This window comes from Chrysemys picta, chromosome 1, assembly GCF_011386835.1.
Source record: "Chrysemys picta bellii isolate R12L10 chromosome 1, ASM1138683v2, whole genome shotgun sequence".
Lineage (NCBI taxonomy): Eukaryota > Metazoa > Chordata > Testudines > Emydidae > Chrysemys > Chrysemys picta.
Window position 1 is genome coordinate 110106542 of NC_088791.1, and position 22695 is coordinate 110129236.

At 43.9% G+C, this 22695-nt stretch overlaps 1 protein-coding gene across 1 annotated transcript in view; it reads right to left on the reverse strand.

Moving 5' to 3' along the window:
- Nucleotides 1–22695, reverse strand: part of LOC101935733 (sodium- and chloride-dependent betaine transporter-like) — a 42920-nt gene that overhangs the window by 11493 nt on the left and 8732 nt on the right. The window contains exons 6-13 of the mRNA XM_065582120.1: nucleotides 18123–18257; nucleotides 15524–15627; nucleotides 14328–14452; nucleotides 13713–13825; nucleotides 12625–12762; nucleotides 10340–10442; nucleotides 2653–2753; nucleotides 1112–1282 (exon numbers count right to left, since the gene is read on the reverse strand). Of these exons, the coding sequence (XP_065438192.1) occupies nucleotides 1112–1282; nucleotides 2653–2753; nucleotides 10340–10442; nucleotides 12625–12762; nucleotides 13713–13825; nucleotides 14328–14452; nucleotides 15524–15627; nucleotides 18123–18257 (990 nt within the window). The remainder of the gene's footprint in view (nucleotides 1–1111; nucleotides 1283–2652; nucleotides 2754–10339; nucleotides 10443–12624; nucleotides 12763–13712; nucleotides 13826–14327; nucleotides 14453–15523; nucleotides 15628–18122; nucleotides 18258–22695) is intronic.

The window sequence follows — 22695 nt, forward strand, 5'->3', positions numbered from 1 at the left end:
CAAATGATATTGGCAAGAGAGCCTTCTCTTACACAGCTCCTTCCATTCTCATCACATTACAACTCTCAGCTAGAGAATCAAAGGGCTGACAGGAAAAGGGATGCATTGGAAAGAACTGACAGATATGGTCACATGCCTATAGAGGAGAGGTAGATGATAGGAGACATTTCTATTTGGTCACCTCATTGATTCACTATATTCTTTTTGAAGCACTTCCAAACAGTTCGGGCCAGATTCTCCATTTCCCTGCATCTCGTGTCATCATTTTACACTAGTGCAAATTGCTCCCATTCTAACTTATGCCAACTTTACACAGATGTAACCAATGAACACGGTGCCAGGCCTCAGTGAACCACGCCCTCCTCTATGTCTATCCCTTTAAAGAAATGTTACGCACTGAATTGTCTGAATAACATTCACGGTCGTGAAAACTGCTGTACTGACAGTGCCACAGATCAAGGACAGCATGGGCAGCATAAGGATTATCTTCATCCCCACTGTCCCACTCATGTGTCTCAAATGTGATCCACAGTGACTACCTCTGGGAGCAGGAGGGTACTTTATTCCCCACACCTCTATTCATCTGTGGCCTCTCCTCTAAACCTCTCAACAAGAGGTTCAATTAGGGCCAGTTGCCGAGATGGCTTCGTACTAGTACAGTAGAACCTCAGCGTTATGGACATTAGAGTTATGAACTGACCGGTCAACCACACACCTCATTTGGAACTGGAAGTATGCAACCAGGCAGCAGCAGAGACAAAAAAACCAAAAGCCAAATACAGTGCAGTTCTGTGCTAAATGTAAACTACTAAAAAAATAAAGGGAAAGTAGCATTCTTCTTCATAGTAAAGTTTCAAAGCTGTATTAAGTCAATGTTCAATTCTAACCTTTCAAAGAACAACCATAATGTATTGTTCAGAGTTACGAACGTTTCAGAGTTATGAACAACCTCCATTCCCAAGGGTTCATAGCTCTGAGGTTCTATTGTACTGGATGGAGACCATCTATTCATTTCACACAAGCCAATGGGAAGCACTCACACAGACTTTAGTCACTGATGACGTGGGCTAGATTTGAATCTGGGACCTAGAAGTTCTAGACCGTCTTTTACCTTCTTTAGTGATCCCCTGGTTTTCAGCAGGATGAAAATGATGTAGAGTGGAATGCAGATCACGGAAGAGAGAGCCACCAACCAGCCCAGAGCGTAGCCCCACGGAGGGTACACGTACCAGTTGTTGTATTTGAGGGGGGTGTACTTGATCAGTGAAAATAGGAAGGTCGCCTGAGCAATGAAGAACATAAAAGTCAGAATAGCAGGTGGGTACATGGTGAGTCAGAAACAGGTGGTGAGAGACAGTTCCTGACAAGGGATGTATAAGCAGTAGAAGATTTGTGATCTCCTTATCTAGTTATATCCTTGTTCGTTTGGGAGTTGGAAATAATTTGATGGGTATGTACACTGCTGTTACTTACCAGCCTTAACTGAGTTTTGAAACTTTTTTTGGTTTTGGAATTCCCCCCCACCCCGTGCTGTTTTCCATTCACCAACCCCTCCCCTCCCCTGAACCTTTGGGATGTGAGTCTCAGTGCTCTTCTACCTCCTATTTCCCACCTTTCCAGCCCCTACCCAAATCCTTACCTTCCCTTGCCCTCTCCAACATGGATCCTCTAAACATCCAGGAAATTCCCTCTCTCTCCAATGTATGTGTAGGAGGAAGGTCCTTATTTGTAAGCTCTCTGTAGTCAGGGTGCAGAAACTCTGGAGCAGCCAATCAGGGGCTGCAGTTTGGGCACCTTCTCTGGTGACTCCTGGCTTAGTCATGCCTCTGACAGGACTGACTTTTGAGCTCCGAGAACAGCCCTGGGGCACCCAAGGTCCTCTCTGAAAATACTCGTTGAAAGATGATCTCTCAGCCAGCACCCAGCCCTATAGAGCACTCAAACCAGTGAGCTCTCAGCAACTCATACACGACCAAGCATGAAAACTCCCTCATTGTTTTCAACTCCCATTGGAGCCCTCAGGTGGCAGCTCCAAAAGCTATTTGTGCCTATCCAAGCTGTTGAAGATTTTGGCCATAGTGCCTGATCCTGATCCCATTGAGGTCAATGGCAAACAAATGTCATGACGTTCATGGGAGCAGGATTAGGCCCATACCATCTGCTGAAATCAATGGAAACAGAACTGGGCACGAGACAAAAATAGTTAATATCTTTCCTTAATTATAAACTGTTTTCTTCAAACATAGTCCGTGGGTGCATTTTCAAGGTGATTTGACTTTATGGAAAGCAAGGTGCAGGAACAAGATGTTTTTGAACTAGCGGGAGTCATAGAAATGTAGACAGAAGAGAACATTTCAGAACAAGGTAATTCTTTAATGGGCTGAAATTCAAAAATGATTTGATCAGTTCCCTTCAGGCTTTGCAGATACATTCTCCTTAGCCTGCAGAATAAATATGCCAATTTTCAGGCTAAATGAAATTTCCAGACCTAAGACAAGGCTTTACAATGGAAATTGATTCCAGCTTCAACTACGGAGAAGCTACTGCTCCTCCACAGCAATTCTATGAAACAATAATGCCCCCTCAAATTCTCTTCTTCACTCAGATTCTAGGGTCCCTGTACAAACATGCCTCACCATAGTTTATACCTACCAGGCAAACACCAGGGGTGACAACCTGCCAGCACATCTTAATCAGCGGCGATGGCCGATAACCAATCATGTCCTCGATGTTGTCATAGAAACGGTCTGCACCTTGACCACCAGAGGAAAGGACAGAGAAAGAGAGAGGTAAGGGGGGTGAGAATTTTTGTTCTTCAGAAATTACTCATGCCAAGTCCAGGTTTAGTTATGCTTTACTAACATGAAAGCTTTAATTCCATACAGCAGGGATGTATTTGGTCCCCCAGATGTTCAGAATTTCTGGAATTCAGGCCACTTATTTAGATGCCTAAATATGGAAATAGGTGCAGGGGCGTTATTTGCTATGGGGCAAGAGGGGCAGGTGTCCCTTGCTAGACCTTGGTTTTGACTCTCACTCATGCTCCATTAGGTCTTCCACTTTTTGCCCTCCCCTTCTCTGCCCCCTCCCCCCCTTAGGATGTGGTCATCAGGAAAGCAAATTTTGCCCACCTGAATTTTTCTGAAATGACCCCTATGGCCAGGTGTCTCACTTTAGGCACCCCCTCTTAACAATTTGGGCCTAAAAGAACTCCCTAACCTAGCTGATCCCCTCCCCCTCAGAATAAACTTGTGGATATACACAGGCTTTGTAATGTGCCCCGTAGGTCAACAAGAGACAGTTCTGTTAGATTAACTGTGTGGCTGTGGGTGATGGGGCTCTCTGAAAAATATTCTGCCCTAGTAACCAGATGGATACATCTGGGGCTTTCGGCTTAATTGTCCTAGCTGGTTTCTAGGGCTGGTCCAATATTTTCCCTCAAAATGTTTTTTAAGGCAAATTGGGTTTTTGACAAAGCAAAATTTTCCATGAAGTGTCAACTTTCCATAGAAAATTTTGACCTTTTTTGTTTAAAATCTGAAAACTTGGAAATCAACACTTTTTGCTGAAATCAAAAAAAAATTCAATTTGCAAATGTTGACATGGTGCTTAATGGGAGTTGAAGTGGATGGCTCATGCCCTCATTGTCTGTGGCTGGGTTCCCCAGCTGTATTATATCTTCCGTGGTGCACCACATCCATGTAATTCCCATGATGCACTGCAGTGGCTCAGTAAAGAGGGGAGATTGGGGCATATCAAGGCATAGTCAGTCTGGCCATGAGGCAGCATTTCTGAATTTCTGACTTTGGCCAAAAATATTCAGTGTGGTGGGTTTCTTTTTTCTCCTGAAAAGTTGAAATTTTCCATACGGGGGGGAAAAGCTTTTTTTGCACCAGCTTTACTGATATCACTTTCCAGATTCAAACAGGACCATGGAATAGTCTGTGTGACATTGCACAATCTTTCCACAGGAACACATTGTGATGTTAAATACAGCCTGGGCAAATTCATCCCTGGTGTAAATCTGCTGAAGTCAATAGAGTATCATGAACATAACATAAGAACAGCCATACTGGGTCAGACCAAAGGTCCATCTACTCCAGTATCCTGTCTTCTGACAGTGGCCAATGCCATGTGACCCAGAGGGAACAAACAGAACAGGTAATCATCAAGTGGATCCATCCCATCACCCATTCCCAGCTTCTGGCAAACAGAGGCTAGGGACACCTTCCCTGCACATCTTGGTTAATAGCCAGTGATGGACCTATCTTCCATGAATTGATCTAGTTCTTTTTTGAACCTTGTTATAGTCTTGACCTTCACAACATCTTCTGGCAAAGAGTTCCACTCGCTGTGCATTGTGTGAAGAAAAACTTTCATCCTGGATTTCTCTACAGGATCAAGTGGAATGGGAAATTCTGGATGACTGGAGAAAGAGCTCTTTTTTAAAAGCAAATATACCAAACGATAGCAAGGAGAACACAGAAGACACCTCTGCCCAGGAATCCATATTCTACTAATTATATTTAGTAGTAGTATCGTTAATGTTTCCTTTTCCAAATGTGTTCCAGATAAACACCATTTTCTGTGGTTCCAGCGCGCCGATTGCAAGCAGTGAATGATGCAGTGGTACACCTTGGGACCTGACATGAATGGATTCGGAGTGCCCTTGAACATGAGGTTTGCATGATCTACCTTTCACAAGCAAATGACAAAGTAATCAGGCTGAAGAAGTTATCAGTTCACCCAGTCACCATTGCTTTCTAGCTAAGAAGAAGAAGGAGGCACAGCATGTGTTGCCCTTTCTCCCCAGTACAGATTTGGAAGGATTATATGCATTATGGGAGGGAATGCCCTAAAGATCTCCCCAGAGCGATCTTCGCTGGAAGGAAGAGACGTGTCTGCTTTTATCCTGCGCATCCTAAGAGTTGCCAGACTGGAACAAAGCAATAGTCCATGAACCCCAATATCTCCTCTGCAAGTGACCAGTGTTGGATGTTTTAGAAGACATAAAAACCCCATTGACAGTTCCCCTAATTTTGCAAACCTATATCCAGAGGGGAAGTTTCTTTCTGAACCCAGCTGGTGATCTGTTTACGCCCTGAAGCATCAGGATGCAGAGCCCTTATAATGTTTTCTCTAGCCTATAAGAACCACAGATGCTGTTCAAGTTGAAATGTGTCTAATCCATTTTTGAAGTTATTAAATTTTGGTTTTCTCAAGACTATCCAGCAATGGTGAGTTCCTCAGGTTAATTATATGGTGCATTAGGGAAAAAAAGTTTTCCTTCAATCCATTTTAAATTTGTGCTTGTCTGTCTCCCCTTGTTCTTGTATTATGAGAAAAGATAAAAAGGTGCAATTGCTCATACAGTAACTACCATCCACAGTTTGATTGCCCTTCTTTCTCTATTTTGAGATGAACTCACCAAAGCCGAAAGCAGAATTCAACTATACAACCCATTCATAGGGTAGCATAATCATCATTTGCAGTCCTATAGAACCTTTCATTTGAGGATCTCAAAGCACTTTACAAAAGTAGATATTATTGTCCCTATTCTACCGAGGAGCAAGCTGAGGCCCAGAGAGGCCAAATAACTTGTCCAAGATCTGCCCAGCTAAGCAATAGGAAAGCCCAGAATGGAAACCACGGCCCAAATCCTTAGTTGATGCACACTGGCATAGCTCCAGTTGAGGATCTGGCCCAAGTTCTTCAGACTCTCTGTTCTCTGAGCTATCCACTGAACAGCCATGTTGTCTGTTTTATTCTCTCTCTTCTTAATACAGCCTCAATCACATCTTCAACTAACACCACACACTGAGCAGACATCTTCACTGACATGACCATAGTGATGCCTGGATCTCTTTTCTGAGAGGATGAAACAAATTCAGAAGCCATCAGTGCAGGTGTGTATTTTAAATTATTCTTCCCAACATGCATTTCTTTGCACTTGTCTACACTGGAATTCATCAGCCATGGTGTTGGTTCATTTCAAAAGTGGCTCAAAAGGTCATTTCAGTTCAGGATGGGATAGAGCGGAGTGGGGGAGTAGAAGTGTGAGCTACCGGGACTTGGGAGTCTGCAGATTAAATTATAAGCAATCTGCACAGTAGGCAGAGACAGAGCTCTGAAATGTCACATGCAAATGTAGAACAGGAATCGATCATAGTGGACAGGGAAGCTGCTAAAGTGGATGCTTGCCTCAGATAACCAGTCCCTGTTATTCCAAAGCAGAAGGCAGAGCTGAGGAGAAGACTCCAGGATGGACAAGAAGCCACTGGGGAAGCTGAACAACATCACAAAGAGTAAGAGGCCTCTCGGTTTGAAAAGATCAGGTTGACACTTAACATCCTTCCATGGAACAGAAACATGGGCTGTAAGGAAAGTGATGAAGAATGAAGCAGAGAGACGGTGCTTGGTGCATGTGTGAGTGGGAAGAAACCAAGGGACAGTTTACTGACCATGAAAATGCCATAGTCATGGGCAAGAGTGAGCTGTGTCATGAGGTGGGAGAACTGGAAACCAGCACAAGGCACGGGCGAAGAGAATTCATCGAAGGTGAACAAATGGAAAGACCCTGGCAGTCTCCAATGCAAACCTTATGTGGCAATATTTAGACCAGGATAAAGTACCCAGAGGCCTTCACCATGCCTGAAATAGAGGGAGACTGATGAGGAGGCATTAAAGACATGAGTTTGCAAAGCATAACCAGAGAGAAGCTAAAATATGGCAGTCTGGCAAAGAGGCAGCAGAGCCCTCTAAGCAACGCACCCATTGGATGGCAGGGAAAGCACAAGTACCAGTTCAGCAGGCTGAAGCTGCAGAAGGGAAAGGAAAGCAGAAGAGTGAATGGAGGCATGAGAGGGGAAGGAAAGAGCACCAGCCAGGGATCATGTTATGAAGGAGAAGAGGCGATGGCAAAGATTAGTTGTCCAGGAATCCACGCTGAAGATGGGAGGAGGGCCAAAAAAAAGTGTAATTCATTCTTATGTGTTAATTACATTGCTGTAGCACCCAATCAGGATCAGGGCCCCATTCTGCTGGATGTTGCACAAACACACAGGAAGACACCGAGTCCCTGCCCTGCGAGTTTACAATCACAATGGCAGCAGAGCTCCTGAAACACAGCACCCCAGGGAGGCGGGAAGAACTCTCACGCCTCTCGATGGGCTTGGTGCAGCTGGGGCTAGGGCACAGCACAGCCCCCTGTAGCTCCTCAGTCCTAGACTGTGCGAACACAGGGCCTGTTCCTGGCATAAATTCGACAAGTCTGGTGGATTCTCTACTAAACACTAACTACTAATGGTCCCAAGGGGGTGTTGTGGCAGCCAGGGGTCACTGGGGCTATGGTCCCTTCCTCCAGCCTTATCTCCTGCACAGACTACGGGAAGAGGGGTTGGCATAAAGTCACTACAGCAACTACCCCTCCTGAGGTTCTCCTATGCAGGTGGAATCCCCCAGTGGCTGGCTTCACTGCTTGCCAAAGGAGCAGTGTAAGGTATCCCGGGTGCAGTCACAATAGAGAAACAATGGCTTCTCTCTCTCCAAACTCAGTCTGACAGCTCTGCCTCAGCTTCCCTTTGGAAGGTTCTCTCCACAATCATAGGAGCTAGAAACCTCTTCTCCTCCCCACCCACCCCTCCAAAAGTGCTTAATTCCTGCAGGAACTGATTATGGGCTTATCTTCATTGCAAAGTTTCACTCAAGTTATAACATGTGTTGCTGCTTAGAGATCAGACATTTCCAGGCCTGGGGTCTAATACTGAGCCGTGCTGAGCACCCACATCCCTCCTTGACTTTAGTGAGAGCTGCAGGCAGTCAGCACCTCTTAGAATCATATCTGACTAGGAGCACAGGATTGCTCAGACCAGATGGATCATTATGTCCGGTATCTGATGGTCAGTGCTAGTGCTCTGGAGAAAGGGATAACCCATGCAGTTAGCCAGAGGAGTAATGCTCCATGAGGGTGGTGAGGGGGATCCCTTGTTCTTCGTAAAACTTTATATGCAGGAAGGAGCCCAGAGCTGTTGTAGCTGGACACACATTACAGAAATTAGTGAAAGAGTCCCATAAAGGGAGCTACTCTCCTCCCTCCCTCTTACTAAAAAGGGAACAGATCCTGGGGCCCAATCCCTGTGTGACTCTGTATCTCCACCTGGAGAAGGTCTGTTTGAGGGATGAATCGTAAAGGTGAAGGTCCCCAGGTGATCTTGTGGAAGAAAACCCAGGCTGTGTTTAAATTCTAGGGGGGGAGGATTCCATTCATTCTATGGCAATGAGATTTCATTCCCCCTATTGCAGGGCTTCTCAAACACTACCAGGGCGTGGACCACATTTACAGACAGACGGCCTCCTGAGCATCACGCCTCCGCGTTCACAATTGCACAGGCCACATCCCTTCCCAACTGTGATCATATAACACGCTGGTGACAACCTCACCGATTGCTCATGTAGAAAAGAATGACTAGCAATGAAGTCAGGGCACTCTTAGCAGTCTGTAATGGGACATAGCAGCTGGGAACGAAGAAGAAAGCCAGCCCTGTTGGAAGCCGCTATCCTGCTGAGTGTTCGCATGCTGCGTATTCATAGAATCATAGATATGTGGGGCAGAAGGGACCTCAAGAGGGCATCGAGTCCAGCCCCTGCACAGAGGCAGGACCAAGTGACCATCCCTGACAGGTGTTTGTCTAACCAGTTCTTAAAAACCTCCAGTGATGGGGATTCCACAACCTCCCTTGGAAGCCTGTTCCAGTGCTTAACTACTATTTATAGTTAGAAAGTTTTTCCTCATATCTAACCTAAATCTCCCTTATTTTACATTAAGCCAATTACGTCTTGTCCGACCTTCAGTGGACCTGGAGAACGATTGATCCCCGACTTCTTTAGAACAGCCCTTAAGATATCTGAAGACTGTTCTCAGCCCCCCACCCCTGCCCCGTCTTATTTTCTTAAGACTAAACATGCCCAGTTTTGTTTTGTTTTTTTAACATTTCCTCATAGGTCAGGTCAGGACAATACATGTTGTGATTGTAATGGCTTTACTCTAATTTGCACTTGCTGGCTTCATTTCTAAGAGTGTTGAAATGGAGTCAGTAGAAAAAATGGGGGAGTTAGTTAAAAAAAAGTGACTAATGCCAGTTAATGGGTTTTCCCTGCCTATGGGTCGGCAGCACTGATTCTCTGGCTTACACTGCAAAGTATTACAGCAGTGGCGCTAACACAAACACACATTCCAAGCTTCCCTATTGCCAGCAATTATGATGCCATCCACCACTAGGTAGCTTCCTCCTGCCTGTCAGCAAGGCATTGTTACAAGGATTTGAGATTTCTGGTGCACAGCTTTAGTCCTGTAAACAGAGCAGGCTGAGTCAAACCCACTGATGGCATTTGCCAAAGGGGAAGCACTAATGTAATTTTTTCCCAGCTCTGAAAACCGAGCGTAGAATAAGTTGATAAGTTTTTGAAGCTCTGGATTTGAAGGCTGATGCCCCAATAACATGCTGCAAGGAGCATTCTCCAAACAACAGTGTACACACTGGGATTAACTGTTCCAGAAGAGAGCTCAGATACAGTCCTCTTGCTGCATCAGAGCTGAGATTGAAACCATGAGGACTGTTTTAGATAACCAGAGCAGATACGAGGTGAAGTGATGCCCTAAGGCAGCATTTTGGGTGGTCCTGCAATGAATCCATGCTCTGGTTTTTGCATTTGTATAAATCTCTCTCACAAGAAACATGCACACACAGAGGGAGCAGGCACAAGCTTTTGGGGTCCAACCTTGCTCCTCTTGAAGTCATTGGGAGTTTTCTATTGATTTCACTGGGCGCTAGATCAGACCTTTAATTTCATTTGTAACTGTGGCCAGACACTATGCAAATGAGTTTTATGCATGCTAATTCACAGTGTGTATGTATATGGAATTTCAGGTTAAATAAATTGTCAGGATTAAATTAACAGAAAGACAGAGGGAGATCGCATGACAGGTCAGCCATAAAATGGCAGCCAGTGTCACTCCTACGTGGAGAATCCTATTCTGCTCTAAATGAGTGTAGTCTGTGTCAGCCAGAAAGGGCTAGAGGTCCCCTGGCAGAACGGCACAGTGCGTGGGAGATAGAACCTATGCCTGAATGAGCAGGAAGACTGAATTCACTTCTCTTCCTGGGAAAATCCCTTTCAAAGCAGAGATAAGAATCATTCCTACACTAAGTGTATGGGAACTGAGGAATCCCATGGGTGAACAGATTAAATGGGAAGCACGAGGCATTCCTGCTTTTCCATGGGGCTGACACGGCTATTCCCATCCCTCCCATAGCAACCTGGGTCCTTGTGTTCCACTTACCATACACCCAGCCAACACAGATGACTTCAAAAATGGCCAGGAACAGTAGGCACATACCGCTGGCAGCATAATAATCAAACAGCTGGAAGATGTACATTCCACCCTGTGTCAAGCAGAGAAAGGGGAGACGTGGAGGGCTCAGCAGAAAGGTATGTGCAAGAGAAAATGGAATTTGGACAAATACAAAACAAGGCTGAGGGACGGGAAACTGCACACAGAGCAAAGGGGCATAGGAGGAGGGATCTCTCTGTAGGCCTGTCCACACTAGGAAATTATACTAGGTACCACGAGGCACTAAAATGATGGTCAGGCATGGGGCCAGGATAATGTTTCACAATCATTTCATAGCATGATTTCAGTGTCCACAGAGAACAGGATTTGGGGTTTTTTTAAACGCTGCTACAGACCATTCTCCCTGGCAAGTTTCTCACACTGTTTCTGAATGTGGTCCTTGGCTATGTTGCGCTTTGGGCATAAGCCGTAAAGTTTAGATCTAGGTGTGAACTACCCTGAAGTTCAGTATGTTTAGATGCCAGGTTTCTAGTTCAAGCCCATCTCTACATGTTGCAAGGGTCCCAAGCATAGTTGGAAGCCTTATGGAGACAACAGCCTTTGGCTCTCTGTTGTGCGATGACAATGGACTGAGCATTTGTTCTACTCTCAGGAGAGCTATTTGTACAATCTGACGCTCTCTTGTGTTCTCACAACTGGTCTTGACAAGAAAATAGCACCTCCAAGAAAAGAAAAAAGTGGAGTAGATACATTGGAAAATTATTCAACCCCTTGAATGGCCACAGAGACAGAAGAAAAGCTTTCCTATTAATCCCACCAAACACTGAGCCAGCTTTGTGCAGTGTTTAGATTATCCTGCAGTGATGGGCAATGTGTAAAAGCCCCAGGGAAGTTAGATACGTCCTGAAGTCCTGATGCAGTTTTCACCCAGTCCTTACTCAGGCAAAACTCCTATTGCCTTCTGCGGGAATTCTCCCCAGTAAAATCTCAGCAAGGACCTCTGACTTTTCAGATGACTGCAGGAATGCCATCTAAGAGAGGCTGTATCAGATAGCAAGATCCTGCTGTCTCCAGAGTGTGGGGAGCAGCTATCAATGACTTCTTTCCTCTAAATCAGTGGTTCTCAACCAGGGGTACACATACCTTGGGGCTACATCAACTCATCTCGATATTTGCCTAGTTTTACAACAGGCTACATAAAAAGCACTAGTGAAGTCAGTACAAACTAAAATTTCATACAGACAAATGACTTGTCTTTTCTGCTCTATGTACTATACACTGAAATGTAAATACAATATTTATATTCCAATTGATTTCTTTTATAATTATATGGTAAAAATAAGAATGTAAGCCATTTTTCAGTAACAGTGTGCTGTGACACTTGTGTATTTTTATGTCTGATTTTGTAAGCAAGTAGTTTTTAAGTGAGGTGAAACTTGGGGGTACACAAGACAAATCAGATTCCTGAAAAGGGTACAGTAGTCTGGAAAAGTTGAAAGCCACTGCTCTAACTTAGTCTAGGACCTGCTATCAACAGCCTTCATACCCCCAGTCATGTTTTCCATGACAGCCAGCCAACTGTGCCTTCCCTTGGAAGGTCTCCACCACGGCAAAGAGTGGCAGCATTCACATCTCACGTGTAGCTCCTCTACTTTTGACCTGAGAGCCATCAGGACTGGAGTTTGGATATAAAGTTCCTTTCAGGTGGCCCTTCCCTGATGCTAGGTTCAGGGGTAGGCAACCTATGGCACGTGTGCCAAAGGCAGCAATCGAGCTGATTTTCAGTGGCACTCAGACTGCCCGGGTCCTGGCCACTGGTCTGGGGGGGCTCTGCATTTTAATTTAATTTTAAATGAAGCTTCTTAAATATTTTAAAAACCTTATTTACTTTACATATAGCAATAGTTTAGTTATATATTATAGACTTATAGAAAGAGACCTTCTAAAAAGATTAAATTGTATTACTGGCACGCGAAACCTTAAATTAGCGTGAATACATGAAGACTTGGCACACCACTTCTGAAAGGTTGCTGACCCCTGTGCTAGGTTATCTCTGAGACATACCCCAGAGGAAGGCTCAGCTATACAGTATGACAACATCTCAACTGGCACTATATAAGAAAGAAGAACTACTGGTTCTGATATGCACCAGCTAATAAACTAAGCTAAAGAGAGAGAGAATAACTAACAGTGTGAAATACAAACTTGCTGCAGATAATACTGCTCCAAACAAGTCCATATCCCTCTCCCCCACCATGTACTTCCCTTCTTACCTCAGTGACTAGCATCAGGCCAAGCAGGTAGCATATGACTGCAATGGCCAGGATCAGGAGCTCCCGGTGCCCTTTCTTCTGGAGAACTTTTGGGTACATGTCAACAATAGCCGTCACCACGCTCTCAACAGAGACGAACTGCAGAAGAATTCATGTCAAGAAACCAAGGACCTAATGTCTCTCTTTCCCTACCTATTCTCTTTCCCACTTACATTCTTCCACTCAGGTAGTCTCTCTCCTTTTTCCTACACCTAAAGCATGAACGGCTTGGAAACAGGGAGGTATAGCTGCATCTGAGTCCCAAAGGAAGTGGAGTTACTACTGGTGCAACATCAGGAATTGAGCGTCCCAGAGGAGTGACTGGAACCACATCTGGAACTGAGTGAGATTATCACAAGCCTTCCACCTGTAGTAGGGAGGATGTTCAGGTACAACAGAAATGACACACGGAACATGGAGACACTAAGGGAATTGCACCTCACCACAAAGAATTATCAAGGAATAAATTGTGTGTCACAAGGAACCACTGTGATATAAAAGAAATTACTGCCAGGAAGCAGCTACTCTGGAGCCAGGAGACAGTGAGGGTACTGCAGGTCACAAGTCACACCTGGAATCAAGAACACTCATAGTACAGTGGGAGCTGCCATCAAACTACAGTTACAGATGGGGCTTGTCACAATACAAAGGGAGTCCTAGTGAACTTAGAGGAGATTGACACAAAATGTGTAGTAAAGTGCCTGGTTCATGAGGGATGACTGGTAGCCACTAAGGGCAGACTTGGTGGGAAGGACAAAGAGGCGTGGCTACTGGTTGTCACTGGATTGTCAGAGACTTATGCTGGAAGGTACAGGTGCTGCATATACATTTGCAGAACTGTTAAGGAGTAACACCTAACACCAGCTGACTGCTGGGATGTACTGGCCAGCTCTAAGTATTATCATTCTGAAGTAGTAACATGGATGTGTGACAGGTGGCTGAGAGACACATCACCATTTCCCACCCACGAGTTATGATCTACATGAGGCTCTCAAACATGTGACAGACACCTTGGAGTTAGAGGGAAAGAGGAGGGTTATTTACTGTACCTGGCTGTCCAGTCCCAGGAAGATCAGCATAAGGAAGAATAGGCAGGACCAGAGCTGAGACACAGGCATCATCGTTACAGCCTTTGGATACGCAATGAATGCTAGGCCCGGACCTGCCAATCAGATAGCTGAGTAAGGATGAGGTTTCCCCAAAAATACAACCCAGCAACACAGAGACCAGTTTGATGTGCTGTTTAAAAAACTTAACCTGCCAAGACCTCACTTCCCCAGAATGTATCGTGCAATGGTCACTGACACTCGGGATAATAGCTGCTGACATGGGCTGAGTGGCTGGTTTTGGAAAGAAGAATCAGGGATTTCAAAACAACAGGGAATGCAGCTCTGCTTCTGGACAGTGGCACTAAGTGCATCAGGACAGCAGAGAATAAAGCAGTGGTTCTGGATGACAGGGCCTCTGAGTCCGCAGAATAGGCAGAGGCTGTTCTGGGCAACTGGACTGGGAACACTAGCAATTACAGAGGATGTACCTTGGTTCAAGGTAGCAGCACTGCTAACCTCATGGGTTGGCTTCATATTCAAAGGTGTCAATTCCTAAAAAGTCCACCCATGTTTTAAGTTTTCCTTTTGGCCCTGCCACATTTAGAAAGCACCTACCTGACTCGGCCACTTCTGAAATGGGCACGCCCTGTTCTTGTGCCATGAAGCCCAGCACAGAGAAGATAGCAAAGCCGGCCAGAAAGCTGGTGGCACTATTCAGGAAACATAGCATGAAGCAGTCCCTGTTGGGGCAGAACCAAAGAGAGAGAGAGAGAGAGAGAGAGAGAGAGAGACGGCATTGTTTTCCTCTGCAAATTTACCACTTTGGGCAATTGCTTTGTGCTCAGCTTTCTGAATGGGACATGAATCCATGCACTTGCTTACACTAACACTAGCCTGAGACTCCTCCAGAGGCCAGCAGCCCAAAACAGAACTCGGCTGCCTACAGCCTTGACCCATGGCACTACAAGAACTACATGATTATACTTGGCAATAAAAATGACGGAGGGCTGCAGCCATATATTGTAAGCAGGATGCCCCAGTGAAGTCACTAGGGACTTGGCACAACAAGGGGCAGCAGGAATCATCATATGAGGGTAGAGCAATGGAACAAATATTGAGAGAAAAAGGATCCTTAAATAACAAGGGACCTGATCCAAAGCCCTCTGAAACCAATAGAAAGACTCCCATTGACTTGAATGGGCTGGGGATCAGGCCTGAGAGGAAAAGGGAACTAGAAGCAATAAGCACTGGATGAAAAAGAACCTGTCATGCCAGACAAACCTTTCTGTTGCTCTTTCTGATCGAATTAAAACACACACAGGGGGCACTAAAGGGGCTGGGATTTTAATAATGCATTTGATGCCATGGGGCAGATTCTCCTCTTCTTTAGACCACTGGGAATCTGGTGTAATTCCCCTGAGATCAGACCCAGGTAACTGAACTGAATTTGGCCATATGCATTACTAAATCTTATTTCCACATCAGATAACATTTTACAATACCCATATCAACTCAACAATGGCACCTCCAGGACTCCCGTGCCCCCTCTCCCTGCGCAGATGGAAGAGTGCCACCGGCAGAGCCACCAAAGGCATTTCTTGTAGCCCCTGGGTTTTCCTGGGCAGTCTCCTATCCAGTCGCTGAGCCCTGCTTAGCTTGCAAGAGCTGACAAGAGCATAGGATGAAATGGCGTGGGCCCCATGTGTGATTTCGAGGCAGTGAGTGCCACATCTCCAACTACATTCTGCTCGGCTGCTCACACGGCCCTCAGCCAGATGTGAGAGGAAGAGAGAGGCAGAGGCTGCTCCTACCTGTAACAGTTGTTATTGTACTTGTTGTAGCTGCCCAAGGCTGTCAGGCACCCCTGGCAAATAGCATAAGAGAAGAAGATCTGAGTGCCTGCATCCATCCACACCTAGAACAGAAAAGGACAGAGATTTCCAGCCATGGCTAAGGAAATAAATGGTAAAGTCCTGTCAGGGTACACACACTTCAGAGCAGCAGTCTGTCAGACATGGAGAAATCCACATCAGGCAGAGAAGGGAAAAATCCATACAGGGTGTGACGTGTCTCTGGATTGATTGTCCCAGCTTGGGGGACTGGACTGAAGATTCCACCATGAAAAGGGAGGATTTTCCTTCTGGACCCCAATGGCTTCTCTCAAATAATCCAAGGAAGAATGGATCTGAGTGGGGAAGGGAGAGTGATTTTTAGCCCTCAGACAGGGGCAGTCAATAGGCAGACCGTGAGCCAAATCTGGACTGCCAGACACTTCTGAACGGACCGCAAAAATCTTTGTATTTGCTTATTATCATCATTATTGTTATTGGGGTGTGAAAATATTTCTCTGGATTCTGGACCTGGACTATACCTTGACCAGGAAATTTGGACCTTGACAAAAAATAATTGACTATCCCTGCCCTAGGGTGTCTGTTGCATAATCTGTCCTTCACCAGCTACCCTGATGGAGGGCATATTCCAAGAGGGCTGTCATCATCGTTCCCCCGAGGCAGTGATTCAGGGGGCTAGATCAATCCCAAACACCATTCATTTTTTCTAAGTTAAAGTGCCCGGAGAATGTACAGAGAGGGTGCATGGGGATGTGGCATGGTATAAAGACTGTACCAGCACAAGTTGGAGATCACTTAGCTGCTTGGAGTGAAAAAAACAGGAGTATCTCATAAAGCCATCCCAAACAAGTGCCAATAAAACCTTTATATGACACCACACCACCTGGTATTCCTTACACATGAGGGTGGAGGAAGATCAGGACAACGGGAGCAGCCAGGAGATGTTGGGTTCATAATATCTCATCACCACCATTAACTCATCCCGGCACCCATCCAGAGCAGCAGAGTTTGTTGTTTATTTCAGCCTTCAGCTGCTGGCTCCTCCACTTCACTGTATTGATAGCACTTTCTCTCACACCATGTGATGCTAGTATACAGAGCCACAAAGATGGGTTGCAGTGCTCAGAATCTTCCACACAGCCAGGGAAGGATATTAATAGCAAGTTAACAGCCAGGAAGGAACACCTTGTCCAGTATCCTTGCTGTCCCCTAAACGGTGCCCAGCAGGCTTCAAGTGGCTGCAAATAAGCAGGCCTTCAAATACAGGCAGCCAGCCACTGCTGTTTTGAGTTAATGGAGATCCCTCATGGATTCAGACCTACAGATTCACCCAGGAACCTTCCCCCTCTTGTCACCCCTACCCCCATTATAATCAAGGTCCAACCTTCTCCACAGCAAACTGGACTCAAATTCTGCAGCAAGGTGTCTGGCTCCTGCAGCTCTCCCACGTGGCAGACCAGAAATTTCATATCAACTTCATTTAGATTACAAAATGGAGGTTTTTAATGAATTAACTGAACATGAAAGAACACTCAACTCGTGTTGTTTATTTTCATATTAAAATTCCATTTAATTTACGCTCTCTCCATGTTTTCAACATGTCACCGATTTTTGTGTTGACAAGACATAACTGCATCTGAAAGTCATCGGGGGAAGCTGGAGGTGTTAGCAACTGGGTAAAGAGCAGTTGGGCCTTTTGCCATCTGGGAAGATGCGGGAGACAGTTTGAGATATGGGAAAAACACATTAGCTGATTGCTTCTGCTACAATAATCAGCAGTGAAACAATTAAGGTTTAAATACCCTCCGTTAGGTCTCAGAATTAAAACCCCATTGGGATGCAGGGAACAATAGTTTGGAGCTCTGCAAACTCAGGGAACTAACACTGAATGCAAGTTACACAGTTTCAAGCTTTTTTCCCCTATACGGATAAGGGCTAGAAACATAATGTTTTTTAAATTAAAGCCGAGATTCTGGAGCACAATTCTGCAAGAAGGTGCTGATTTCACAGCAAATGCCAGAAATGCCGAATCTCAGAATAAAGGGGCTCCTGTTTACAAAAACTGACCATTTGTAGCTCCAATAGTTACCTACACACCTACTGCAGTTTGTCTTATACTAGGAAGCTCGTCTCCCTGAGGAAGCTCCAACCTCCAACCAAGAAAAGCTCAAGCTGGGCCAGAGAGCATGAAGCGAGAGGGTTTTTTCTCCTTTTGTTCAACATCATTTCACTTAAGGCTCAACAAAACCACCTGTCGTACACTGAATATTTCATAGATGCTTCTGCATTTGTCAAGCCCCTAAATGGCAATGACCAACAGATCCATATGTTTAAAATACCCTGACAAAAAGGCTATATTTGTGCTGGGCTGAGATTCCCCCATCAACCCTTTTAAAGAGGCCTCAGTATTTTGTCGGTCTCTTAGGGGAGGGAAGTCCAACCTGATCTAGATAGCAGCCAATTAAGGCCTGATCCTGCGAGGTGCTGAACCCCTGCTTTTGTCATCACCACTTTGTTGGAGTCTCTCCACACCTCACAGTATCAGGCTGTATTCACTCGCCTGTGGGTCTGCAAGCCTGGAAATGTCTGGCTTCAGGTAGAACATGATCCCCTCAGCAGCACCAGGCAGGGTGACCCCTCGAATCAGCAAGACAAAAAGCATCAAGTAGGGAAATGTGGCAGTGAAGTAAACAACCTGGAAGCAGAGAGAAGGATAAAAAGGGGATGTTGTCACCCTATAGATTATACATTCAAAGCAAATCCCCTAACTCTATTATTAACAACACCTGAGTCTTTAAATCCCCAAAGCCTCTGCTTTCACTGAATTCTAATTAAAGGTCATGAAAATATTTCTATTCATGGCCAAGATTTCCAAAAGTGAGCAGTGAATTTGAGGGGGACAAGGCAGCAATTTCACTGGTCTACAATTTTTGAGAAGTCGTCTGCTTCAGAGATAAAATGTGCTATTTATTATGTATTTTGATGTGTTGAATTCAAATATGACAATTAAGACAACTGATTGGCTACTGTTTCTAAGATATTTAAGTTTTTACATTTTATGTCTATGTATATTGTGTAGATAGTAGAGTTTTAATCATAAATTGTAAACCTAGGTCTTTTCATGTGTTTATGGTTGCTTTACATGATAATATTTCACCTGTCCTGTTTATGTAACACTTTAAAAATCAGCAAAAGGGTTATATAAATAAAATTTATTATGAAACAAAAGGCAAAAAACTATTATGTACATAGTTTAGTCCTATTCAGTGTCTACTTGGCGCTTCTTGGCTTGTCTCTTGTATTCATTAAATGGATCATCTCTTGTCACTGTCCAGCAATAGTCTGCAAGCATTGATGGGCTCCATTTGCCCTGATAGCGTTTCTCCATTGTTGCAATGTCCTGGTGAAATCGCTCGCCCTGCTTGTCGCTCACGGTTTGGTGGAAAAAAATCTAGATGAGAGTGCAAAAAATGTATCTTTAGTGACATGTTGCAACCAAGGCTTTTGTATGCCTTGAGGAGGTTTTCCACCAACAACCTGTAGTAGTCTGCCTTGTTGTTTCTGAGAAAATTTATTGCCACTAACTGGAAGGCTTTCCATGCCATCTTTTCCTTGCCACGCAGTGCATGGTCAAATGCATCATCTCGAAGAAGTTCACGAATCTGAGGACCAACAAAGACACCTTCCTTTATCTTAGCTTCACTTAACCTTGGAAATTTTCCACGGAGGTACTTGAAAGCTGCTTGTGTTTTGTCAATGGCCTTGACAAAGTTCTTCATCAGTCCCAGCTTAATGTGTAAGGGTGGTAACAAAATCTTCCTTGATTCAACAAGTGGTGGATGCTGAACACTTTTCCTCCCAGGCTCCAATGACTGTCGGAGTGGCCAATCTTTCTTGATGTAGTGGGAATCGGTTCAGGACCAGAAGTTGCATCCTCTTCCTCTTCCTCATCTGACTCAAGTGAGAATGATTCTGGTGCATCAGGAACCATCAGTCCTTCTCCGTGGGGTACTGGGCGTATAGCTGATGGAATGTTTGGATAATGCACAGTCCACTTTTTCTTCTTTGACACACCTTTCCCAACTGGAGGCACCATGCAGAAGTAACAATTGCTGGTATGATCTCTTGGCTCTCTCCAAATCACTGGCACTGCAAAAGGCATAGATTTCCTTTTCCTGTTCAACCACTGGCGAAGATTTGTTGCACAAGTGTTGCAGCATATGTGTGAGGCCCACCTCTTGTCCTGATCTCCAATTTTGCAGCCAAAATAAAGGTGATAGGCTTTCTTAACCATAGTGGTTATACTGCGCTTTTGTGATGCAAAAGTCACTTCACCACAGACATAACAGAAGTTATCTGCACTGTTCACACAAGTACGAGGCATCTCTGCTCACTTTGGCTAAACAGAAATGTGTCCCTTTGCAAAATCAAACACTGACAAATAAGAGAGCACGACACTATGATTTCTAGAGCTGATATAGGGCAATTTGTTCAGCAGAGATGTAAGCTTCGTTATGATTGCATCATCCATGACTTCTAGGAATAACATGATGCAATTCATAGCATGTATGACGCAATACCAGCTTCAGATTGCATCATTCATTGTTTTGCCTAAAAAGCAAGTACTGTCCAAACCCAGTCATAGACTTATTCATAGATCCAGTCAAAGATGTATTTTAGTCATTTCTGGTTTAAATTGAGATCTCTTCCTTTTATAATTCACTTACCCTCCGCCATTCCCAAGTCAAGGGTCGTATATACTGACCCAATAGCAGATCTTGAAAACTAGAGCCAATCAACAATTTTAAACATCATTTTCATTCTCAGTGACCCAGAATTAGTAAAGTTTGACTATATTTATTAAAGAAGCATTTTGGCTGTAGAGCAGTGTTTTCAAAGCGTGATTGCTCACCACACTGAAAAATGTAGCCTCCTTAAGGAATCTCAACTTTAATCAGAGAGCACCCAAAATCTTGACATATTTTTGAAAGCCTTGACCACAGTTTTTGTAAAGCCCTCCTGTCCTCTCTTTTGTGTGGGAAATGAAATGCATTGGTTTAGGGAACGGTTTAAGCAGAATGAATCATTCGTCAAGCCCATTTTTCTGTTTATGGAATTGAATATCAGTGAGCAAGCTGCAATTTCCCTAAATGTATTCATTATTCAGATTCATTCAAATGATATCCTTTTGAATTTTTGTTCACACTATGGATCGATCGCAAATATTCAAACGTCAAACTGTGTTATTGACTGTGATTGGTCCAATAAGTCAGATGGTATTGTTTCTGTTCCCCGATTGGAGGAGCACACAAGCACTGCTGACACTGAAATTTGTCTCTGAAATTCACTTTTTGTGAACATTTATGCTAGTAAACCAGATTTATTCGAAGTATGAGGAAAGTAAACACAAAAGGAACACAAATGTGGCCAAAGTGAACTGGTTTTAAAAAACTACTCATTCAGACTTTTCATATGAATTATTCTCCCAGCTCTAGGATCTGGTACCAGGCCTTTAAGTATTGACTATTAAAAATTAACTTTCAGTCAAGAGTTGACTTCCTGTTGACTACAAAGTTCTGTAGATGATCTCTGGAAATAATCTTACACCACTGTAAATATTAAACCAAGATATGTAGTTCTTAAGAGATTCTGTGAACTCTCTACTGCTTGTTCATAATATGTCAAAGCACAACTTTGGCAGTAAGAAACAGAGCAGAACAGTTAAATTACTTGACAGCATCCAGTCAGATTATTAGATTTTAAGGCAGAAAGGACCATTATGATCATCTCATTTTACCTCATGGGTAGCACAGGCCATAGAATTTCACACAGCAATTTCTGCATTAAGCCCATAACTTCTAACTGAGCTAGAACATTTATTGTAGAAAAATATCTAGGCTTGATTTAAAGACTTGGAATGATGGAGAATCCACCACATTCCTAGGTAAATTGCTCCAATGGTTAATTACTCTCACTGTTAAACATTTGCACCTTATTTCTAGTCTGAATTGGTCAAACTTCAGTTGCCAACCGTGGGACTTTGCTAGATGAAGGAGCAATCTACTGTCAGAAATATTCTGCCCATGTAAATACTTATGACTGATTAAGTCACCTCTTAACATTCTCTTTGTCAAGATAAATAGATTGAACTTTCTTTAGTCTCTCACTGTCAGTAATTATGGTTGGAAAAATTTTGATCAGACTATTTTTGCCCATCAAAATATGCAGATTTGTCAAAACCAAAATCTTTAATTCAAAAGGGTCAGTTTCCACAAATCGGTTCTCAAAATGTTTTGTATATAAAGTTTTAAAATTGCCAACATGACAAATTCTGGCTTACCAGTTCAAAACAATTTTAGGTTTAGAAAACTAAACTAACGGAAGTAAAAAAAAAAAAAAAGTTGAAATCTTATAATAGAAATGAAACATTGCAAAATTATTGAAACTAGACGTTTCAATTCACCCAAATTGAATTTTTTTTTCAGTTTGTGAAAATTTTTAATATTTTGACCTTTTGTCCTGATTCGGGATGGGAAAAGTTTTTTGAAATCTCAAAAGTTTCCACAGGACAGGAAAACCATTTCCAGGTTGGCTTTAACCATAAAACAGATTTTCCAGGCATCAGGTCATTCTTGTAGCTCTTCTGAATCCTTTCCAATTTTTCAACATCATTTTAAAGTATCTTTTTAAATCCGCATATTTACACTTCAGTATTTGATTGTTTTCTGAAGTGCAAAGAGAGAAGAGTGGGGAGGAGACATGGATTTTAATTGAGTCCCCTGTGTCTCCACACATATGCAGCAAGCAGGAGAGAGCAACTCAGTACATTTCCATTAAAGGCAAAGAGTCTTGCAGGCTCCACACATTCCCATCTGAGAGTTGAGCCAAGGAGCACAGTGGTAAAAAGGTTGTAAATATGGGAGATGAAGACAGCCCTGTGGACTCACCCTCATTGACGCAGAACTAAAGGGATGTGTCTATTATGAAGGATGCGTCCCAATACCTGTACCAGGAAAAGGTGAGAGTGATGGGAGCTTCATGGATGGAGAGAGAGCAAATAGTGGGAAACATCTTTTATGGAAGAAGGGGATTGAAGAAACTGGCCACTCACCCCTCAGCGATTGTCACAGGTC